Source organism: Erythranthe guttata, chromosome 12 (assembly GCF_056151865.1).
Source record: "Erythranthe guttata isolate IM_541 chromosome 12, IM_541, whole genome shotgun sequence".
Taxonomy (NCBI): Eukaryota; Viridiplantae; Streptophyta; class Magnoliopsida; order Lamiales; family Phrymaceae; genus Erythranthe; species Erythranthe guttata.
This window is the reverse complement of record NC_142544.1, coordinates 16309955-16330404: the sequence shown is the minus strand read 5'-3', so window position 1 is coordinate 16330404 and position 20450 is coordinate 16309955. Positions and strand designations below refer to the sequence as shown.

At 30.3% G+C, this 20450-nt stretch overlaps 3 protein-coding genes and 3 non-coding genes across 10 annotated transcripts; 2 read left to right on the top strand and 4 right to left on the bottom strand.

Annotated features, from left to right (window-relative positions):
• Positions 1-6865: 6865 nt before the first annotated feature.
• Positions 6866-6937, bottom strand: TRNAT-CGU (transfer RNA threonine (anticodon CGU)). Its single transcript has one exon. It is a non-coding gene; the product is annotated as a tRNA-Thr (tRNA).
• Positions 6938-7031: 94 nt separating this feature from the next.
• On the top strand, positions 7032-11550 carry LOC105967687 (Asparagine synthase family protein). Its single transcript, XM_012992305.2, has 13 exons — positions 7032-7439; positions 7548-7821; positions 8279-8475; positions 8594-8729; positions 9274-9510; positions 9638-9856; positions 9936-10041; positions 10157-10250; positions 10344-10522; positions 10597-10696; positions 10813-10929; positions 11023-11079; positions 11170-11550. The coding sequence occupies exons 1-13, from the start codon at positions 7344-7346 to the stop codon at positions 11275-11277; spliced, it is 1920 nt and encodes a 639-aa protein (XP_012847759.2). The 5' UTR covers positions 7032-7343; the 3' UTR covers positions 11278-11550.
• TRNAT-CGU (transfer RNA threonine (anticodon CGU)) lies at positions 7033-7104 on the bottom strand. The gene has a single exon. It is a non-coding gene; the product is annotated as a tRNA-Thr (tRNA).
• Positions 7135-7206, bottom strand: TRNAT-CGU (transfer RNA threonine (anticodon CGU)). Its single transcript has one exon. It is a non-coding gene; the product is annotated as a tRNA-Thr (tRNA).
• Positions 11551-12524: 974 nt separating the features above from the next.
• Positions 12525-15460, top strand: MES15 (methyl esterase 15). Its single transcript, XM_088826078.1, has 4 exons — positions 12525-13066; positions 13739-14119; positions 14785-14916; positions 15002-15460. The coding sequence occupies exons 1-4, from the start codon at positions 12665-12667 to the stop codon at positions 15278-15280; spliced, it is 1194 nt and encodes a 397-aa protein (XP_088682204.1). The 5' UTR covers positions 12525-12664; the 3' UTR covers positions 15281-15460.
• LOC105967440 (UDP-glucuronic acid decarboxylase 6) lies at positions 15430-19030 on the bottom strand. Of its 5 annotated transcripts, none has more exons than XM_088826082.1 (12): positions 19002-19030; positions 17747-17861; positions 17524-17610; positions 17342-17429; positions 17118-17209; positions 16908-16972; positions 16717-16805; positions 16542-16619; positions 16362-16455; positions 16149-16215; positions 15927-16031; positions 15430-15832 (listed from the first exon to the last, which is right to left on the bottom strand). In XM_088826082.1, exons 2-12 carry the CDS (start codon positions 17834-17836, stop codon positions 15647-15649), a joined length of 1041 nt encoding a protein of 346 aa, XP_088682208.1. In that variant the 5' UTR covers positions 17837-17861; positions 19002-19030; the 3' UTR covers positions 15430-15646. The 5 variants fall into 5 exon arrangements, with proteins under 5 accessions (XP_088682208.1, XP_088682205.1, XP_088682207.1 ...); XM_088826079.1 differs by lacking the exon at positions 19002-19030 and adding an exon at positions 18779-18894; XM_088826081.1 differs by lacking the exon at positions 19002-19030 and adding an exon at positions 18784-18890.
• Positions 19031-20450: the final 1420 nt, after the last annotated feature.

Sequence of the window (20450 nt, the reverse complement as noted above, 5' to 3'; positions counted from 1 at the left end):
CAAGCCTTGTCGATTTTTTCTTGAACAAATCACCATTATGCATGATTACATTACCTACAAATATCAGTTCAACCAAACAAATAAAATTAAATGCTTCAACAAATCAGTATTTTACCGAAGAATTTATTTCAAATTTATTTTTATAATTTAGATACGCAAGTGGAAAATTATTATAATTTCAAATTACTAAAGAGTATGTCATTATTTTTTGGGAGATGTTGCAACTACATTTAAATTATTATTATGTCACTAGATACTATGACAAATGCGAAAATTATTAAATGACATGTGAATTTAAAATATTTGGACAAAACTTATTAAAAATACAATTGATAACTTCAGGTTAGGTGAGAATCACTCGTGTATTGAGTATGTAGAAATTACATCAACATTCATTATGAGAGTTAGTACCTAGTATTTACCAATAGGATAAAGGTCTAGGGTTTTAGCATTGCGCCTAAATGTATCAATAACATTTCGGCTCTGTACTCTTTTTTATGTCCCATTGTATATGTCAAGCTGTACTGCAGGTATTGTAATGAAATTCTACAATATATTTAATGTATTATAATTATAACTATTACATAATATTCATATCATGGCAGGAAAAAGAAAAGAAATATTCAGATCGAATGTAGTTGATAACAAATACACGATATTTAAATATATTCAAATAATAAAAATATTATAGACATGTTATTGAAAATATAGCATCATTGCACCTATTAATTATTATACACATCGAACTTTTCCTCGTCATCCTTTTCATATTCATCCCTGCATATCGCACTCAACTTTTTTCATTATTCATATCTACAAAAAATGAGAAAATAAAATAATAGTTAGATATATTTTCGTGTATACGATAAATCAACATAAATCAAAAAAATTGTACATATGCGTATTGAAATACAGAATATATATATATAAAAATATTACATATATTTTAATCTAATGATAATAGACAATTATATAAATGTACACGAAAAAAATTATATTTAAAAAAAAAGGTAGTTCAGAAAAAAAAATAATAATAAAAATAAGAATTACGAACTTGGATGATGGAAGGATTTTTTTTTTCTTTTCTGAATGGAGATGGATGAAGAGCATGAATGTGATGGATTGGATATTTTATAGGTGGATAGAATACTTTGAAAATGTAAATATAATATAATATAAGAAAGTATATTAATTATAGCAAAATCTTGGTTAAAATATGAAAATAATATCTTTGTAATTGAATGAAATCAATTGCTTCTTATTTTTTTGCCGAAATCGGAAGAAAGGGATCAACACATTTTTTTCTTTTATTGGTTTAGGAAATTTGCATATTTTAATGTACACAAACAAATATGCACATATATTAAGGAATGGATTTATCACACTTTAATACGATTACTCAACATACTTTAATATTATTTTTTTATTCGAGATAATATACTTTAATATTATCACACTTTAATATGATTACTCAATGTACACAAACTAATACGCACATATAATAAGTTTTTCATTACCAAAAAAATATAGACATTAAGTTGCACACAATTATTAAGGAACGAAAATGAAATGCGTTTATGCAGTCAATCTTTTCCATTGATAAGTCAATATGCAATTAATGATAATAATCCAATCAATCAATACGACTTATCAATATTATGGATATTTTTGACTGTTAATTATTTGATAAAAATGTGAATGGATGATATATAATTATATATGTCCATATAAATATATTATTGATATGATATAAATTTATATGAAAATGATTAACAAAATTAATGCACGTTCAATTAGATAGGTGATTGATATATGTCCATATAAATACATGATTCGTATGATACACATATATATACAGGGAAATGATTTATAAATTCAACGCACATCCGGTTGCTTGACTTCAATCCGGATTGAAAATTTTAAATTATATTTGAATTTTCCAAAATTTTCAAAATATATGGCTTTACAATATTATAATTTACTTACTAACAATAATTATATATTTCATAATATATATATATTAATTAATATTGTATCAATTTTAGTTATATTTGATTTATAATTTTAATTACAATATTTTGCACACGGCCGTTTATAATATGCTTAACGATATTTTTTCATTAATATTTAAATATTTGAAAAAAATTAATATAGAAATTAACAGTGCAAAATTAAATAAAATATTATAAGAAAAGATATAAGAATCATAAATTTATTCAAATGCACTAAAAAAAATCATTGAGGCTATAGATCCTCTTTTTATATAATATATAGATATATATAGATCATCGTCTTAATATGATAATGTATTAATAAAAAAACAAATTTTATAAATTAATTCAGTATAATTGTTTGAACATATAATAGAAATACACAATTTCAAATTATTATTAACAAAAAATATTGTATATTTATTAAACAATAATACAATATAAAAATAAAACATTTTCGTTAATAATTTTTTTAGTGAATGGATATTCGAATATTCCAAAATATTGAAAATTCAAAAAAAAAAATGTATTCCTTTATTTTAATATTTGAATATTAAAAAAAATATTTTTTTTCTGAAAATTATTTGAATATTTGTGAAAAAATTGAGTATCATGAATTTTTTCAATAAATATATTTTGAAATACTGGAAACGTAAATAATATTTTTTATTTTGAATTTATAAAATATTAACATTGGAAATAATATATATATACACGTGGTAATTGTTTAAATGAGTGTATAAATATTAAATAGGAAATAACTTAAATATATACCAAAATAAAATTGACAATTCATCAATTGAAGAATCCACCTCATCAATTGAACTCCAACTAAGCAATTTTGATAAATGACATCATCATTTGACACATTTCAATCATTGAGGGCATAGATCCTCTTTTTATATTATATATAGATTAGGAAATTAATAGCTCAAATTTATAGATTGATTGATGATTGATTGTAGTAAAAAAAATAATCGAAAATCGTGATTGGTATATTATATTGGAAATGTTGGTTATTAACATAATAATTTAAATTCTTAATTTTAAAAGCCGGTTATAAATTATTGGCTATATAAAACGATTTTTTGGTTATTGGTTATAGGAATCAATTATGTGTATAGATAAATTTTTTTGAAAACTTTCTTTTTTGAATCATAAATTAAAATGTTAAAATGAAATAGAAAATAATTTATTTATTGATTTAGGTATAGCGTGTACGTGGATATGCATATATTTAAAGAAACTGCATATATAAAATGAAAACTTGGACAAAAAGTTATATACGTAGTAATTAAAAGAAATTATGATGCCAAGTGAAAATTAAATGGAAATTGTGGGGTAAAAATTAGAAATGACAATCCTTAATTGTGGCTTTTGTCTTCATATATTATATAGATTCCCCTTAAAAAAACCACATGTTTGTATTACTATTTACAATATAACAAAAGACGGAATTTGTGGATTAAAAACATTGTGTAATTCTGTAAAATTATACTATCCAAATCAAACATTAATCATTCACTTTCATTCTTCCATTATTATAATTTTCAATAACTATTAATGAGATTTAGTTAATTGAATCATTAATTATAATATTACCGTTAATATAACCAATTAAAAACTAAAAATCTGAATCAATCATTTATTTTAGTTGATAAAACAAATCCGGTCATTATGCAAATTATATCTTTCAAATTAATATAAAGAATAATTTTATACTTATAAAACATAATAATGTAATAATAAAAAAATATAAAATTTATAAATTATTCATATATAATTTATTCACATAGATTAAAATATGTGCACAATACCCATTTGTGTGTCAAAACATTATCTATATTTGCAAAACGAAACAAATAACTAAAAAATAAGATAGATCAAACAAAGATTTTACACGAAACAAAGATTATGAATTAATAATACACCAAACATGACAAAAATAAAAGAAAAAGAAAGTAGACGATGATTGAATGTCGAGAGAATGTAAGAAAATCGCAATTCTCATTGAAACAGTATCAAGTGAATAAGGATACAAAATAAATTTTATAATATGGCATTTAATGTAATAGATTCTTTTAGATTGAATTAGTAGACAAACAACATAATGTATATGCGAAAGACTTTTATTAATTGCTTGCAATAATATATCATCTTAAAACTATTTACTATCAATAATTAGTGCGACAAATAGTTTCACATATTTTTGTAACCTATTACAAAGAAGGGAAGATAAGCCTAGTAGTAAAACTACCACAATTTCACTATAATAATTTTGCAGTAAAACTTCCCTTGGATCCCATTTCTCTCACTTCTGCATAACCAAAAAAATAAAATAATATATCAAATTGTGTTAATAATGCAAATATGTAAATAAAAAAAAATCAAAACAAACTACAGAAAACTACATTATAAAATATTCATATCATAAGAAAATATTGAGTAATAAAATAAATAATTTTAAAGAAAAAATGTAAGCAAACCGTGTTGATGAATTATGTATGGTCGAAGTTGGATTCGTGAAAATAATCTGCAAGAAATACATAAAGCATATGACATGTTATTATTTAATTAACTAAATACAAATATAAAATGGAGTTGAAACATATAAAACAATTATGAATACATAAATATATAATACCAACACAAAATAAAAGAAGAGAAATGCACATATTTAAAATAATTCTGACAACATATTTTTAGTATCAGTATTGACTTCAACATATTTATGTATATATAAAATTAATTATGAATATAAAACTATGCATATATACTTATAATAATTTATAAGAAATGATAAAAAAAAATGTAATATGAAACTGTATAATACGAACATTGTGCACTTTGTAATCGAATGGTGGTAGAAAAAAATGAAATGAACATTGAGGGGTTTATATAGTATTGAAAATGAACTTAATTCTACGGAAAATTTAAAATTCAAAAGATTTATATATTAGTAAACGAAATCAAATCAAACAAAAAAAGGAAACAACCCAAAAAAAAAAAAAAATAACTTGTGGAAAAAAATATTGCAATATAAAAACATTAAATATGAAGATACGATTTTTATTTTTTACCATTCAATTTTGAATTAAAGTATAAATTAAATCAATCAAAGATGATATGATGGAATCTTGGAATATTAAAGATTCCTTTATATTGGTGATTCGATATTTTATTTGAAATAATAATTAATAAATATAATGCATAATCCGTTTTATAGTTCGGACCATATTATATATTAAATAGTGTTTTCCAAATATACAACCAACTACTACATTTAGAATTAATCCACCGTGCATTGCATATTTATTAAATAATATAATTATTTTTAATTTGAAATATGGTATAATAAAAATTATATTAAAAAATAGTGTAAATTTATTAAATACTTCAATTAAAAACTTAAACATTTTTTTATTATTATTTTCAATGGAATGGATATTCGAATATTCTAAAATATTGAAAATTAAAAAAAAAAAAACAACATATTCCTTTATTTTAATATTTTAGTATTTAAAAAAATATTTTTTTATGAAAATTATTTGAATATTCGTAAAACAATTCAGTTTCATGAATTTATTTGAATAAATATATTTTGAAATACTAAAAATATAAATAAGATTTTTTTATTTCGAATTTTTAAAATATTAACTTTGGAAATGATATATATACATGTGGTAATTATTAAATGATTGTGTAAATGTAAAATAGGAAAAAACTTAAAAACATCCATAAATAAAAATGCCACCTAATCAATTGCAGAATCCACCTAATCAATTGAACTCCAACTAAGCAATTTTGACAAATGACATCATTATTTGCCACATGTCAATCATTGAGGGCATAGATCCTCTTTTTATATTATATATAGATTTTAATTCAAAAAAAGTTAAATACTTGCTTGGATAAGAGATTGAACTTCAAAATTTTATAAAAAAAGTTAAAATTAAACGAACCCATGACATTTAAAAGAAAGCAAATAATATGCTACAGCCAAAAAATACTAAAATCTGCAACCACCAAAAAATAGAAAACCTACTAAAAATAGACTAAAACGAATAATCATAATTCTTTAATCATTTTACTATACCCAATGTAACAAAATGCAGCTCCACCATAGGCAAATCAAAGATATTTATAAGGGTGTTTGAAATTGAATCGACATCGACAAAACTAAAAAATGATAGTAGACAAACACATAGAGGTTATGGGTCTCTAGGCCAGCGCCTCCGATTTTTTTCGGGTATTCTAGCGTAACACAAAATAATTGGTAAGTAATTGTAGAATTTAATTGAAATAGCATCAATTCAAATACAATAAGCCAACAATGAACATATTTTTCTTTAAATTATATTTTTTTTGTTGGATTTTGAATGTTTAATTAATTATTAACATACTAATATAACATAATAAAAAAAGAGAACCGACTCCACCACTACATACTGGTGGCAACGTAGTGTTATTTCGCTGTTGCACCAATGCACAACGAGAGTTTCATGATTTTTCTTAATAGTGAGGCTAATTATATAAATTGTGTAAATATAAAATAATACTTAATAAGATTTCAAATTGATCTCTCTATAATCTTAAATATTAAAAGAATTCCTAAAATATTTTTTCCATATATGTATAAAATTTTATTTTCAAATTCAACTCTACATATCGGTGCTCTAATGCATTTGGTTGGGCCCTTGCAGATTTGGATCCGGGCCCACTTGTTTAAGGTCGTACCTTTTTTTTTTTTTTTTTTTTTTTGAGTAAAAATAAAAGGTTGTACCTTTTATTTTTAGTTTTTAATATACAGAGAGTGGGACCCTACCCAATAAAAAAACTAAAAATGAATATTGAATTAAAAAGCGCGCCAAAAGAGCCCCCGGCGAGGATCGAACTCGCGGCCTTTCGCTTACGAAGCGAACGCAATACCACTATGCTACGGAGGCATTTACGGACGGCGTTTTCAACACTAAATAAATTACTGTATAATTGCAAATAAAAAAAACAATAAATAAATATTGAATTCTAAAGCGCGCCAAAAAGCCCCCGGCGAGGATCGAACTCGCGGCCTTTCGCTTACGAAGCGAACGCAATACCACTATGCTACAGAGGCACTAAACGACGGCGTTTTTCAATATTAAATAGCCCCCGGCGAGGATCGAACTCGCGACCTTTCGCTTACGAAGCGAACGCACTACCACTATGCTACGTAGGCTATTTGATGCTATTTAATTCTAGATAATTATACTTAACAGTTGATTACATGGTTAGAGAGAGAAACTGCAGAAGGAGAGAGAGAGAGAGTACTTCAGACAAGAACAGAAGGGTTTGGGAATTGGGAACGCGGAGAAGATGTGTGGTATATCACTAATTGTATCTGGAATTAAAATTGATTTGTCTACGTTGCTTCCAAATCACACTACCTCAACTCCTCAATTCCCGCAGCCGGTAATTTTTTTTTCCGATTTAATTCCTTTATGTTGTTCTTTTGCGGTGTAATAATTTCAGTTTTCCAAGTTTTAATTTTTGTTTTCGGACAACAAAAAAAAAATCCAGTTTTTATTTTCAGAGGAGGACATCACGGCGGCGCTGCGGCGGAGGGGCCCCGACAGCTTAGGAGCTAAAACTGTTAATCTTTATTTTAATAATAATAATAATTTATTCGATGAACCACAAAACTACGTTGTGAAATCTTTTAGTGATGAAGAAGGTGCATTGGGAAATGGCTGTGCGGAATTGCGTTTTATCGGCGCAACATTGCAACTTAGAGGGGTGAACCCGGTTATTCAACCCTTGACCGATTCGTTCCACAATGTTCTTGTTTATAATGGTATAGCTATTTTTCTAGTCGATATTTTGGTGCTATTTACTTTTATCGAGATTTTTCGAGTATGTTTGAATTGGGTTTTTGGCAAATGCGAAAGTCTCGTAGTTAGTAGATTGTAGGCTGTAACTTCTTGTTATAGGACATGGTTGTATTAACCTAGAATAAAATATCCGAAATATCCGTTCGTACTATCGTATATGAATACAAGACAGTGAATACGATGATTCTGTTTGGTTAAGGAATCGTGACAAAAAAAAAATCCCAACATGTATGCTCGTTTCCCTTAATTTTTCGTTCTATTTTCCTATTTGCGTCATCGTTTTTTGTGGGGTTTGATTTGTTCACCGAGTATTCTTGAATCAGGACTTACAGGATTCTTGAATTCGGCGTATTTTATATTCTTTGTATCAAATCATAGGCTGCAAATGATTCACGTTGTTTAATGTGATATAATTAATAGGTGAAATATTTGGAGGGATTCATTTGAGCAATGACAACAACGACACGGAGATTCTTATGCAGTCTCTGGCAAATTGCTGCTCGTGTACATCACACGAAGATCGTTGTAGATCTTCTACCTGTTTCGAAGGAAGCCGAGAATCCGTTCCAGAACTTCTTTCAAGAATCAGAGGGCCGTGGGCTTTGATCTACTGGCAGGTAACTTTATGTGGTAAGTTTCGTCTAATAGCTTATAAAAATGCTGATAATAATAAAGGGGTTGCCGCTTATATACTAAGCTGCTTTGGCTCGGTTTTTTTTTTTTTGATGAATGTAGGATAGTTCGAAAACATTGTGGTTTGGTCGAGATGCGTTTGGAAGGCGAAGTCTTCTAGTTCATTGGCCAACACACAATGATTCTCGGCTGTTGCTTTCTTCTGTGTCACCGCCATCTTCTAATCAACAGCATTATGGTAATGGCCTACATTCGTTTGCTTTTGTTTTTTTCCTAAAAAATAAATTATTATTAGGGTAAATTATGGCCACCCCTGAGGTAAGGTCAAATTACAAAAAAACCCCTCTTGTTTGGGTAATTACAACAACCCCTCAACTGTGAATCTTCTTACACGTCCACCGTTGCAGTGTCGAATTTAGTGGAATCTTCTAGATTATGTGGAATATTCTCCAGTTTGTACCCGTTTTCACATTTTGAAACAAGATGATCATAAGATGTGTCTCTTGGCTTGTAAATGGTGCATCAGCATCAGAAACTGCATTTTTGCACAAAACGAGTACAAACAGAGAACATTCCACCGAATCTAGAATATTCTTATGAATTTAACACCATAAGGGTGGACGTGTAACAAGATTCATAGTTGAGGGGTGGTTGTACATACCCAAACAAGAGGTTTTTTTTTCTTTTTGTAATTTGACCTTACCTCAGGGGGTTGGTCGTAATTTACCCTTATTATTACTTACGGAGCAACTTCCTACTGACTTGTTTGGATCCGTAAACAGACATTGATGATGAGAAATCGAAAGTTGAATTGAATTTCTGGGAAGAGCTGGCATGTGGTGTATATAGCATCTCCGTTTCTCCTTTAGAAACGGATGAACATTTGATCGGCAAAGTTAAGAAACACGAGTGGACTGATACTGAACTTAAAGAATTGACAAAATGGGAGAGAACTTCCGTCGAACCTAAACCCGAGAATTTAAATCTGGATTTCAAGAAAGTTCTTACCATTGAACAAGGCATGCTCTCAGAATTTTCATCCGACTTTCGTCTATAATTATTTTTACCCGATCTTAGGGTTTCTTTTATTTAGTATACAAGGATGTAAATCCATTCTTCGTTTTTTCATGTTCATTAATGATCCAGGTATCGTGCAAAGTACGCCTTTAGCAACATCTCATAAAGTATTGAAGGCATTGAAAGAATCCGTAAAGCGACGAACCATTTTGAACAGAATCTACCATACTCAGGTTTTGCTGGGAAATCATAATCGGGAAAAATCTGCTCCGATAGCGGTGATGTTTTCCGGTGGTTTAGATTCCATGATTATTGCTGCATTATTGCATCAGTGCGTCGATTCCGAATGTAAGTACTTTATTACTAATATGCCGGCATTAGTTATTGTCGTCGAGACCTTGTTCGATTCTGAAAACTGTAATTTCAGATGAAATCGATCTGCTCAATATCAGCTTCGACGGCGAGTCGGCTCCCGATAGAATAACTGCAAGGGCCGGACTGAATGAACTTCAGAAAATTGCATCTTCTAGGAGGTACGCCGATTAAGTTCGGTTGACTTGTTATTTCCGTTTTTTTAGGGTTAAATTTATCTTAAGAAACCCGAACTACCAATTTATCGGTACATTCTTGGGTTCGTAAAATTTACAGATGGAACCTTATAGAAATTGACGCGGACTTACCGAAGTTGACCTCCGAGACGCAGCATGTGATGTCACTTATAAATCCCGCTAAAACCTACATGGTATAATTCTTTCGCGCCTAAATCGCAACGAATTATTTGTCTAGAACAATTATTTGAATTCATTTGTATAATTCGTTTTTTTTTTTTTTGCAGGACCTAAATATAGGAATAGCATTATGGCTAGCAGCTCGAGGAGACGGTTGGCTTTATGACGGTACACACTGCGAACGAGTCAAGTACAAGTCCGAGTCCAGGATTCTTCTAGTGGGTTCCGGTGCAGACGAACAATGTGCTGGATATGGTCGGCATAAGACAAAATTTAGAAATAAAAGGTGATCTTTTGTTCGATCTTTTTTATTTCTTCTATATTTTATTATTACGTAAATATGTGACGGTTATGTATCAGTTGGCTTGGGCTCGACGAGGAAATGAAATTAGACATGCAGAGAATTTGGAAGAGGAATTTAGGAAGAGACGATAGAATCATAGCTGACAACGGGAAGGAGGTGCTGAAAAATGAATTTAAATACTTGCAATTTTAATTAATTTTAATTGTAGTGTCATATTTTTTAATGCGACTCCGAAACAATGTTTACACGTTTGATTATTTTGTTTTCGTCAGGCAAGATTCCCGTTTTTGGACGAAGATGTCATAAAGACTTTGCTCGATATTCCTTTATGGGAAATTGCGGATCTTGATCAACCAAGTGGCGTTGGCGACAAGAAAATCCTGAGGGAGGTATATATAGTTGCCGCCTGTCTTTTATTTATCGAACTTTTATTTCCAGTTAAAAATAAGTGGTAAGAAAGACGAATGTTTTGACTCTTACAGGTTGCACGATTACTTGGTCTGAACGAAGCAGCTACTCTGCCTAAAAGGGCAATTCAGGTGTTCATTTTTTTTGTTTTAACTCTTTAATTTCGATAATGTATTTAGATTTAATTTTCTTACTATATGCTGCGTGCGTCGTTTTCTCAGTTTGGATCTAGAATAGCAAGAGAATCGAACAGGAAAAATTTCGGAAGTAATCGAGCAGCAAACCAAGCTTCTGCAGGTAGTGTGGTTATATATGGATCATCAGACTAAACAAAAACATTGTCTGAAAAAAGTAAAAACTGCTTCTATCCCCCGTTTTTTTTCGAATATTTACGATTTTTTTTTTATTTTCGTTAAACTTTGGATACATTAACAGATAGGATCATTTATTTCGATTTTCGATTTTCGATTTGTTCTATAGTCAGTCAGTCAATGGTGGTGGTAATGAATGTTGACATTTTCTCAGTGTGGGGAAGTTTCATTAATCATTGTCTTCGGTCTGAATTTTGAACATTTTTTTTTATATTATTTATATTTATTTTTTAGAGAAACATGTATACCTGGGCACTATTATAATAGTCTATGGATACTTTTCTTTCTTTCGTCAAAGTAGATTTTTCATTTTTGTCAGTCTTCATTTTTATTTATTTATTTATTTTTATTTGGTACATCAAATTGACAGCCGTCGAGAAGGAAATAAGTAGTTTCAGTTATATATATTGAATAAAGTAATTAATTTTGTTATATTATATAGTCCATTCTTACCATTTTATTTGTTTTTCTAGAGATTTTTTTTTTATTTCAAATTAATTGTCACTTTTGATTTTCAATGCAACAATTATTGTATTTTTCTCATATTTGCTCTTACTACTATTAATAAAATTAGGTGAAATAATTAATGAAAGTGGATTTTTAGTCATTTTATTATGATTTTTCTACAATTCATGCATATCTATTAGTTTATTTTTAACACGTGCGCGGTGCGCATTAGCTCAAAATGACAAATAAAACGAAAATGAGGGAGTATATTATTTTTGTCCTTCCACCCCGGAAAATTGAAATTAATAGTTTTTCTCCAGTATTTTGAAACCCGGACCGGCCAGTTGAACCGCGAACCATTGCCTAGTTCGGTTCAGAACCCAAGTGAAAATTGGATTTTTTTTTTTTGGCGAAAAATTGTGTTTTTTTTTTTAAAGAAAGAAATAAAATGGCTAAGACATCTTTTTACTGCCAAATTGAAAAGAAAAAAAGTAAATCAAAATAAAAAAAGTTCAAGTTGAAAGACATATTATTATAGATTATCCGGTCCAGTCCGATTCTCAAAACATTAATTTTACGCATCAATACCGCACGTGCGGAATGGGTGTGAAAATTCATTCCACGTGCCAAGATGACATAAGTGTGTGGGGGTGGGCTCTTCATTTATTCAACATCAACCTACAAAATTAAAAAAAACAATTCCCCATTTCTTCAACAATCACCTAATTCCCAAAACTCAATATTATGGCCCTATTTAAAATTCTACCTGCAAACCAATTCCACACACACACACACACATTTTGACCATTATAAATACCTAGAAAACACACACACATCCCACATTTCACTTTGATAATAATAATCTCAAGAAAATTAAATAAACCAAAAAAAAAAAATCATGGGAAATTCACTTGCATGCTTCTCTCCAATAACAAGAACATCTAATAAAACAGTAGCAGAAGCAGAATCTAATTCACCACAACCAGCAAAAGAGATTCTTCCGCCGTGGCTATCTCCCTCAGCCGCACTAAGAAAATCGAGAAAATTACTATACTCGCCCTCGTCGAAAAAATCGGAGCCGGTTGTTTTCGACGATTCGTACATAAAGCAACAAGCGCAGATAGCATCGATGCTGTATCAGCACCACTTGATGCAGAACAACGGCGGCGATCTTCTTCTTAACCTGGACCGCTCCGTATCCAGCAAAAACCCAACTGGTGGGCCCAAGAAGTTATCCAGGCGATCTCGCTCTCTCTCTTCTTCCACTGCTTCTCTCTCTTCCTTACACCTCCCTAATCAGGTATATAATATTCAACGTTTTTTTTTCTTCTTCTTTTTTTCTTTATTTTTTTTTTTAATTTCTTTATTTAATATGGGTTTTACAAAATTTTGTTTGCTAGACTCTTTTGAATGAAGTTTTACTATTAGGCAGGCCGTAATAGACTAATTAATTGCAATAAAATTTTGTTGACTTTTGAAAATAAAAATGTTTGATTTTCTCATTGTAGTTATGAATCAAATTCCAGCTCAATCTCTATAAATCAATACATGGGAACTAACAAAATTCTATTAATTTAGCAAAATATTAAATTATCGAACTAATAATTTAATACGTTTTCATCGAGTCGGGATGGAGAATACTTATTATTTAAATCAGATTATTAATTTATCGAAGTTCTACAGTAATATAACTTTCATTTTTTTTTTTTTGAGGTATTTTGCCGGAGCTATTATATTTAAGTGTCATTATGTAGTGGCCCGATAGTTATTCAAAAGTTTTAATTTTAGTTATTACAATCGCTCCTGCATAAATAAGCATTCTCTATCAAGTACGGCCTCTAAAAATCTAAATCAAAACTATTTCGCGACAAATACAATTTTCTTTATTATTTATTTTTTATTATCAAACTTCCAAAACAACAATGTGATTAATACAAATTTGTTTTAATTTTAATTTATGTTCTAATACTAGGATGTAATAACAAGAAGTGATGATTGCAAGCATTTTGTGCTGGTTCATGGTGGAGGATTTGGTGCATGGTGTTGGTACAAAATAATAGCACTCTTGAAAGAAAGCAAATTTGAAGTTGATGCATTAGATCTAAGTGGCTCTGGTTCTAATTTTTGTGACACAAATTCCATCACAAGTTTATCACAATATTCAGCCCCTCTAACTCACTTCCTAGCTAATCTTGATAAGGGCAAAAAGGTCATTTTGGTAGGGCATGATATTGGTGGAGCTTGTATTTCTCATGCAATGGAGATGTTTCCATCCAAAGTTTCTATGGCCATTTTTGTTGCTGCCACTATGCTCACTAATGACCAAAGTGCCCTTGATGTCTTCTCTCAGCAGGTCTGCACGATACTCTCTCTCTCCCGGTTTTAAAATAACTATCGTTTAAGGTTTCAGCACAACTAACTAAATATCAAATATGTATATAGGACTATAGTTTATACACTCTCTCAACTTGTGTCAGCGTTTATGTGATAGAATTTAGGAGTAACGAGGGCAAAATTGGAAGGAAAAAGAAAAAAAGTAAAAGTAACTAACTCAAAATTGGTATAATTAGCCAATTAGGTGATAAATTATTAAAAGAAAAAAAAAGGGAAATTACAAGGAACTCCCTAATTCTGAAAAAAAAAAAAATCCATGTATGCATAATTACGAGCACCCCTCTGAAACTAACCGGGTGCAAAAAAACCCTCACATGAAGTACTAATTGTCTAAAATACATGTATACATTAAAATAATTAAATGAAAGACGAAAAAATGGTCATAAATTCAATTTTCTGATTCTTTTACATTTGCCCCTCATGCAATATAAAACATCACACATAACCCCCTTTTGACACAATTACGATTAGTTACCGGTGAAAAAAAGTTTAAAAAAATTATTTTTTTTTAACAACTTTTTTACGAACCTTACAATTAGAGCCTTAAGGGTATTATCATAATTACTAAATGAATATTCCATGGAATCTATCTGATTATTTATTTGTTTATTTATTTGTATGCAGTCATGCTTAAGTGAAATAAACCAACGTGCTCAGAAATTTGTTTATGCAAATGGGAAGAATCATCAGCCAACTGCTATAGATTTCGACAAATCACTCTTGGAAGACTTCTTGTTTAACAGAACCCCTTCAAAGGTAAATTATTTGCAAAAAAGCCCCCTGCACATTTAAACTCTTACAAATAAGGACAAACTATTTATATATATTTATCCATGATCAGGACATTGCACTAGCATCAGTATCAATGAGGCCTGTGCCTTTTGGACCAGTGACAGAGAAGCTATCCCTCTCTGCAGCAAACTACGGTTCCATCTCGAGATTCTACGTAAAAACCGATGACGATTTTGCCCTTCCCCGGCCCCTTCAAGAATCCATGATACAATCAAGTCCACCTCAGCAAGTCTTCGACATCAAAGGCTCCGATCATTCCCCGTTTTTATCAAAGCCTCAAACACTTCACAGAATTCTAACAGAAATATCAAACATCCGTCACAAGTAAACTCGATTCGGAAACTTTCGAGGGGCAGATTTGTAATTTTAAGAAGTAGAGGGGAGGAATGTGTAATTATTTTTCACAAATAAACTCGATTCGAGCTAGAGTTTTGTTTTGTTACTACAGTAGAAAAAAAAACACAGTACAAAAACATGTTATTAATACCAAGTAAAGCTTTTATTGAAACGACGTGTTCGTCCGATTATAAAGGAGAACAAAACAAGAAACCAAAAACATTATGGTACCCTCGAAAACAAAATTCGCAACATTAAACACACCAAAAAAACAGGGAATCTTGAAATCGAAAAGGAAAAAAAAATCCATGTGGAAAGGAAGTGAAAATCGAAATAAAGATACTTAAGACGAGAGGATTCAATTCTTCCTCAAAATTCCGAGCCTTTTACGGAAATCTTCCTCCATAAGTGGAATGCCTTGTTGCAATTTGACCTTTGGTTCCCATCCTAGCAATTCTTTTGCCTTTGTTATGTCCGGTTTTCGCTGACGTGGATCGTCCGGAGTGTTCTCCACGCTTATGATTTTCACTTCTGGATTTATCATCTGATTTATAAAAAATAAATTAAATAAATAAATTACACAAATTTCTGGCATAAATTGAATATGGAAAAAAGATTGGATTGTTTTTTTTTTTTACCTCCTTGACAGTTTCTGCAAGCTCAGACATGGTGAATTCCCCTGGATTGCCGATGTTGATTGGGCCTGTGTTATCGCCCTCCATCAATCGCATAAGACCATCGACCTTCAATAAAAGCAAATTAAATCGAGGTTATTTAGAAAATGCATTATTATTATTATTATTATTCACTTGTAATTGCATCAGCCGAGATGAAACGAGGATATTGTAACATTTACGTACCATATCAGAAACGTAACAAAAGCTCCTTGTCTGTGTTCCAGGCAACTGAACTGTCAAAGGCTCGTCTCTGCGTATAGTGATGCATTCAAGGAAGTAAGCGAATATGTGGACAATTACACTCTCTCTCACACACACACACACATAGGAGAGAGAGAGAGAGAGAGAGAGAGAGAGAGAGAGAGAGAGAGAGAGAGAGAGAGAGAGAATATTTACCGAATTGCTTGAGCTAAGAAATTGCTGACAACACGACCATCGTCAATATTCATACGCGGTCCGTAAGTGTTGAAGATCCTTGCAATGCGTATCTCTGTTCGAAGCGAAATATTTTATTATTACAAAAAATGCGTGAAAAGTTGGTGTCGAGAAAACGAAAGGGTATAATAGTAATAATACCGATTCCGTGCTGTCTGTGATAATCAAACATCAAAGTTTCAGCCACTCTTTTCCCTTCATCATAACAACTCCTAACTCCTGCAAAATTAAAACGGTAATCAAGATAATCGACTATGTCGAATTTAATTAAAGATAAATCTTCACTCTAATTAGCGACGTATGTAATTAATTATACCTATAGGGTTGACATTGCCCCAGTAGTCTTCAGTCTGGGGATGGATAAGCGGATCACCGTAAACCTCGGATGTTGATGTCAGCAAAATCCTATTTAAAAATAATATTTACACCGAAATAAAATAAACCAATGAATTCAAATAGAAACAAAACGGGAAAAAAAAAAAAGTAAGAAATATTTAGGACAAGAACCTCGCTCCGACTCGCTTGGCAAGTCCCAACATGTTCATTGTTCCCATCACATTCGTCTTTATTGTCTGTTTTTCCATAAAAATCAATATTAATAATCGTGTATGTCAATATACATATATATATATATATATATATATATATATATATATATATATATAATATGTGTTTGTGTGTGTGTGTATCGATCGAGAGAGAGAAAGAGAGACTGACCTTTACAGGATTGTATTTGTAGAAAATTGGGGAAGCAGGACAAGCAAGATGGTATATCCGATCGACTTCGACTAATAAAGGCTCTGTCACATCTGCAATTAAAAAAAAAAAACGGCTAATAAAAATACAGAAAAACGAGAAGTCTATATGCAACAAACACATTGTCGTTTAAAAAAACAAAAATTCAAACAATTTTAAATCGAAACAAGCCGACTTATTATTACCGTGTCGAATAAGCTCGAATCGTGGATGACCAATCCACTGCTTTAGGTTCTCTTTCGATCCAGTAAAGTAGTTATCCGCAACAATCACCTGAATTAAAAATAAAAATAAAAGATTCGATTTTTTTTACATACGTATATTAATGAACCGTATAAAATTAACAGTCAATTTACGAAGGGCTCACTTCATTTTTCTCGTTTTCCATCAGCTTGTCGACCAAGTGAGAGCCGATGAATCCAGCTCCACCAGTAACAAGAATTCTCATGTTTGCCTGTAATCAAGTTCGATCAATATTGAAAAAAATTAATCTTTTTATACGTTCCTTAATATTTTATCGAAAACCGTTTCATCTGAAATAAGATCAGAAAATTAACATGCTGTCCTTTTATGCAATATAGATACTGTACCTGGAAAAACTTCGCTCGCCTCAACGGTGAAGGCTCGGGAGGCGGCTTGGTGGTGACATGGCTCCCTCCATTCGACCCTTCGTTAGCCATTATAAGATCCCTTTTTCTTCGATTTCTGAATCAAAACCGAATAAAAATCAAAATATTAAACAACTGCCGAATCCGCATACGAAACAACAACCACACGAAAGGGAACGAAAAAACGAAAACAGAGAAAGACAAATCTTCCAAGATTTTTAGGTACATTACAAACATTATTTCAATGTAACAGTAACTTCAATAATTCCAATCCGAACTTCGATATTTCGGATTTAAGTTTATCGTATTAGGGGCAATTCAATACTGGGAATTAAGAAACCAGATCTCTCTTACAAATGTAGAACAGATTAAATAGATCTAACATAGTATTTTTCAAAAGTAAACAATGGATGCAATAGAACACATTCACTAATTCAAGAACCAAAATTAAAAACTAAATAATTTTTTTTTTTTTAACCAACAGATTTGAACACTCAAAAAATAGGAAACCAAATCTCTCTTATATGGGCAATAAATAATAAAAAAAAAAAAAAAAACAGAGTAAAAATCGAATCTTTGATGCAAATATTAGAATGCATGATCATATTTTTCTAACCCAGAAAATATTTCTTTCTTTCGCGAGATCAAATCACTCTGAAAACACAAATCTGATGATATTCAGATGCGAACATATAAATTATTTTCTCAAACATTGCTGGGAAAAATAAATAATTAAATAATTAAATAAAAAAAAATAAATAAATTGACCAAGATCAAGGGGAATGATCACCTAATAAGTGTGTATGTTTATCGCAGGAACTAGAACACTTGTTTTTTCTTTTCCTTACTCTGGTGGGAACAATTGCAAAGGTTTGATCTTTATTTATACATAACACAAAACACGCTTTAAAACCCCTAAACAAATTAAATTAAATAAAAATAAAATGATAAATAATATTAATGAACAAAAAAAAAAAAAAAAAAGCATGCTTTGCATTTATCATTTATCATTACCTTACCAAACGTTACCCACTGGAGAGAGAGAGAGAGAGAGAGAGAGAGAGAGAGAGAGAGAGGAACAAAGACTAATCTTGAAGATTAAGCAATATTACAACGAATCCTATATAGTGATATATATATATATATATATATATATATATATATATATATATATATATATATATATATTTATTTATTTATTTATTTATTTATATTTATTTATTTATTTTCAACGTACCTTCAAGGTCACTCTTTATTTAAAACCCGGTGATAGTGGAGGCGGACATGGAAGTGGAACTTATATGCGAAAATTACAGTTTTCACCCCTCAAGTTTGTATTGATTAGACATTTGATCCCTCATATTTACAAAAAATACATTTGTTACCTTATGTTTCAATAATTTAACATTTATGGTTATTTCCGTCAATTTACCGTTAATCCGTCAATTAAAGCAGTGATAGGAACTCACATGAATCCGTTAGTATTAACGGAAATGGCTAAAAATGTTAAATTTTGAAAACATCGGGGACCAAATGTGTTTTCTGTAAACATGAGGGGTCAAATGTAAAATTGTAATTTTCCCGAACTTATATGATAATAATAGTAATGGGAACATATTACAGTTTTCATCCCTCAAGTTTACAACTTTTTCACATTTGGTTCACAAAAAACACATTTGGTCCCTTACATTTAAAAAAATCAACACTTTAGTCCTTCATGTCAATTTTACAGTAGTACTAACGGAATCAAGAGTGTTCCCGTGACTTCCTCAACTGAGGAACTAACAGTAAATTGACGAAAATTATAAAAAATGTTAAATTATTGAAATATGAGGAACCAAATGTATTTTGTGAACATGAGGGGCCAAATGTGAAATTGATGCAGACTAGGGGTGAAAACTGTAATTTTCTCTAGTAGTAATATAATAAGAATAATGTAGTAGTTGTGTGTGAAAGTGATTATATCAATACTGAATACTCAAATATTATGATGATTTGTAATTAATTTTAAAGAAAAAAGGTAAATCTAATTTAACTGGGTCGCCGAGTTACGTGGGCTTTTGCCTCTTCAGATGGTTGACTTTTTTTGGGATTAGTGAAAACTGTTAAAAATGTAAAAGTATTATTTCCCCCAAAAGTTCTTAATCTACTTTAATTAATAAATATCCTTAATTACACCTCCCCTCTCTCCAATTAATTGTAATTTCATCCATACAGTATATATTTACTTATTTAGTGAACAAAATAGATACTCGAAATGGTGTACTTTTGAAAATCGATTTTACGAAAATTCGACATTTAAATTCCGAGTGAATTCATCAAAAATATGACGTCGCACTTCTTGAGCTGTCAACGAGTATTCAAATGTAATAAAATAGTGAACTGCTAAAGTATTGGACCGGACGAGAAATTTATAGGTTGTGTTCGCGCGTGCACTGCTGTCATGAATTTTTAGCAATTAAAAATACGGTGTAAGTTTGTTATACGAACGAGCGGTGGACTTTTATCAAAACCGCAAAAAATGTTGTCCTTATTGCTAATAAATGTACTTTTGAAGGTCATTTAAATAATTTTCCGTAGCAAAATACATATCCTCGTTCTTGCTATAAGGAGAAAAACTGAAAAAGAACTTGAAATCAAAAGATAGATAGTATGGCATGAATTAGTGATTTATAAATAACTTGGG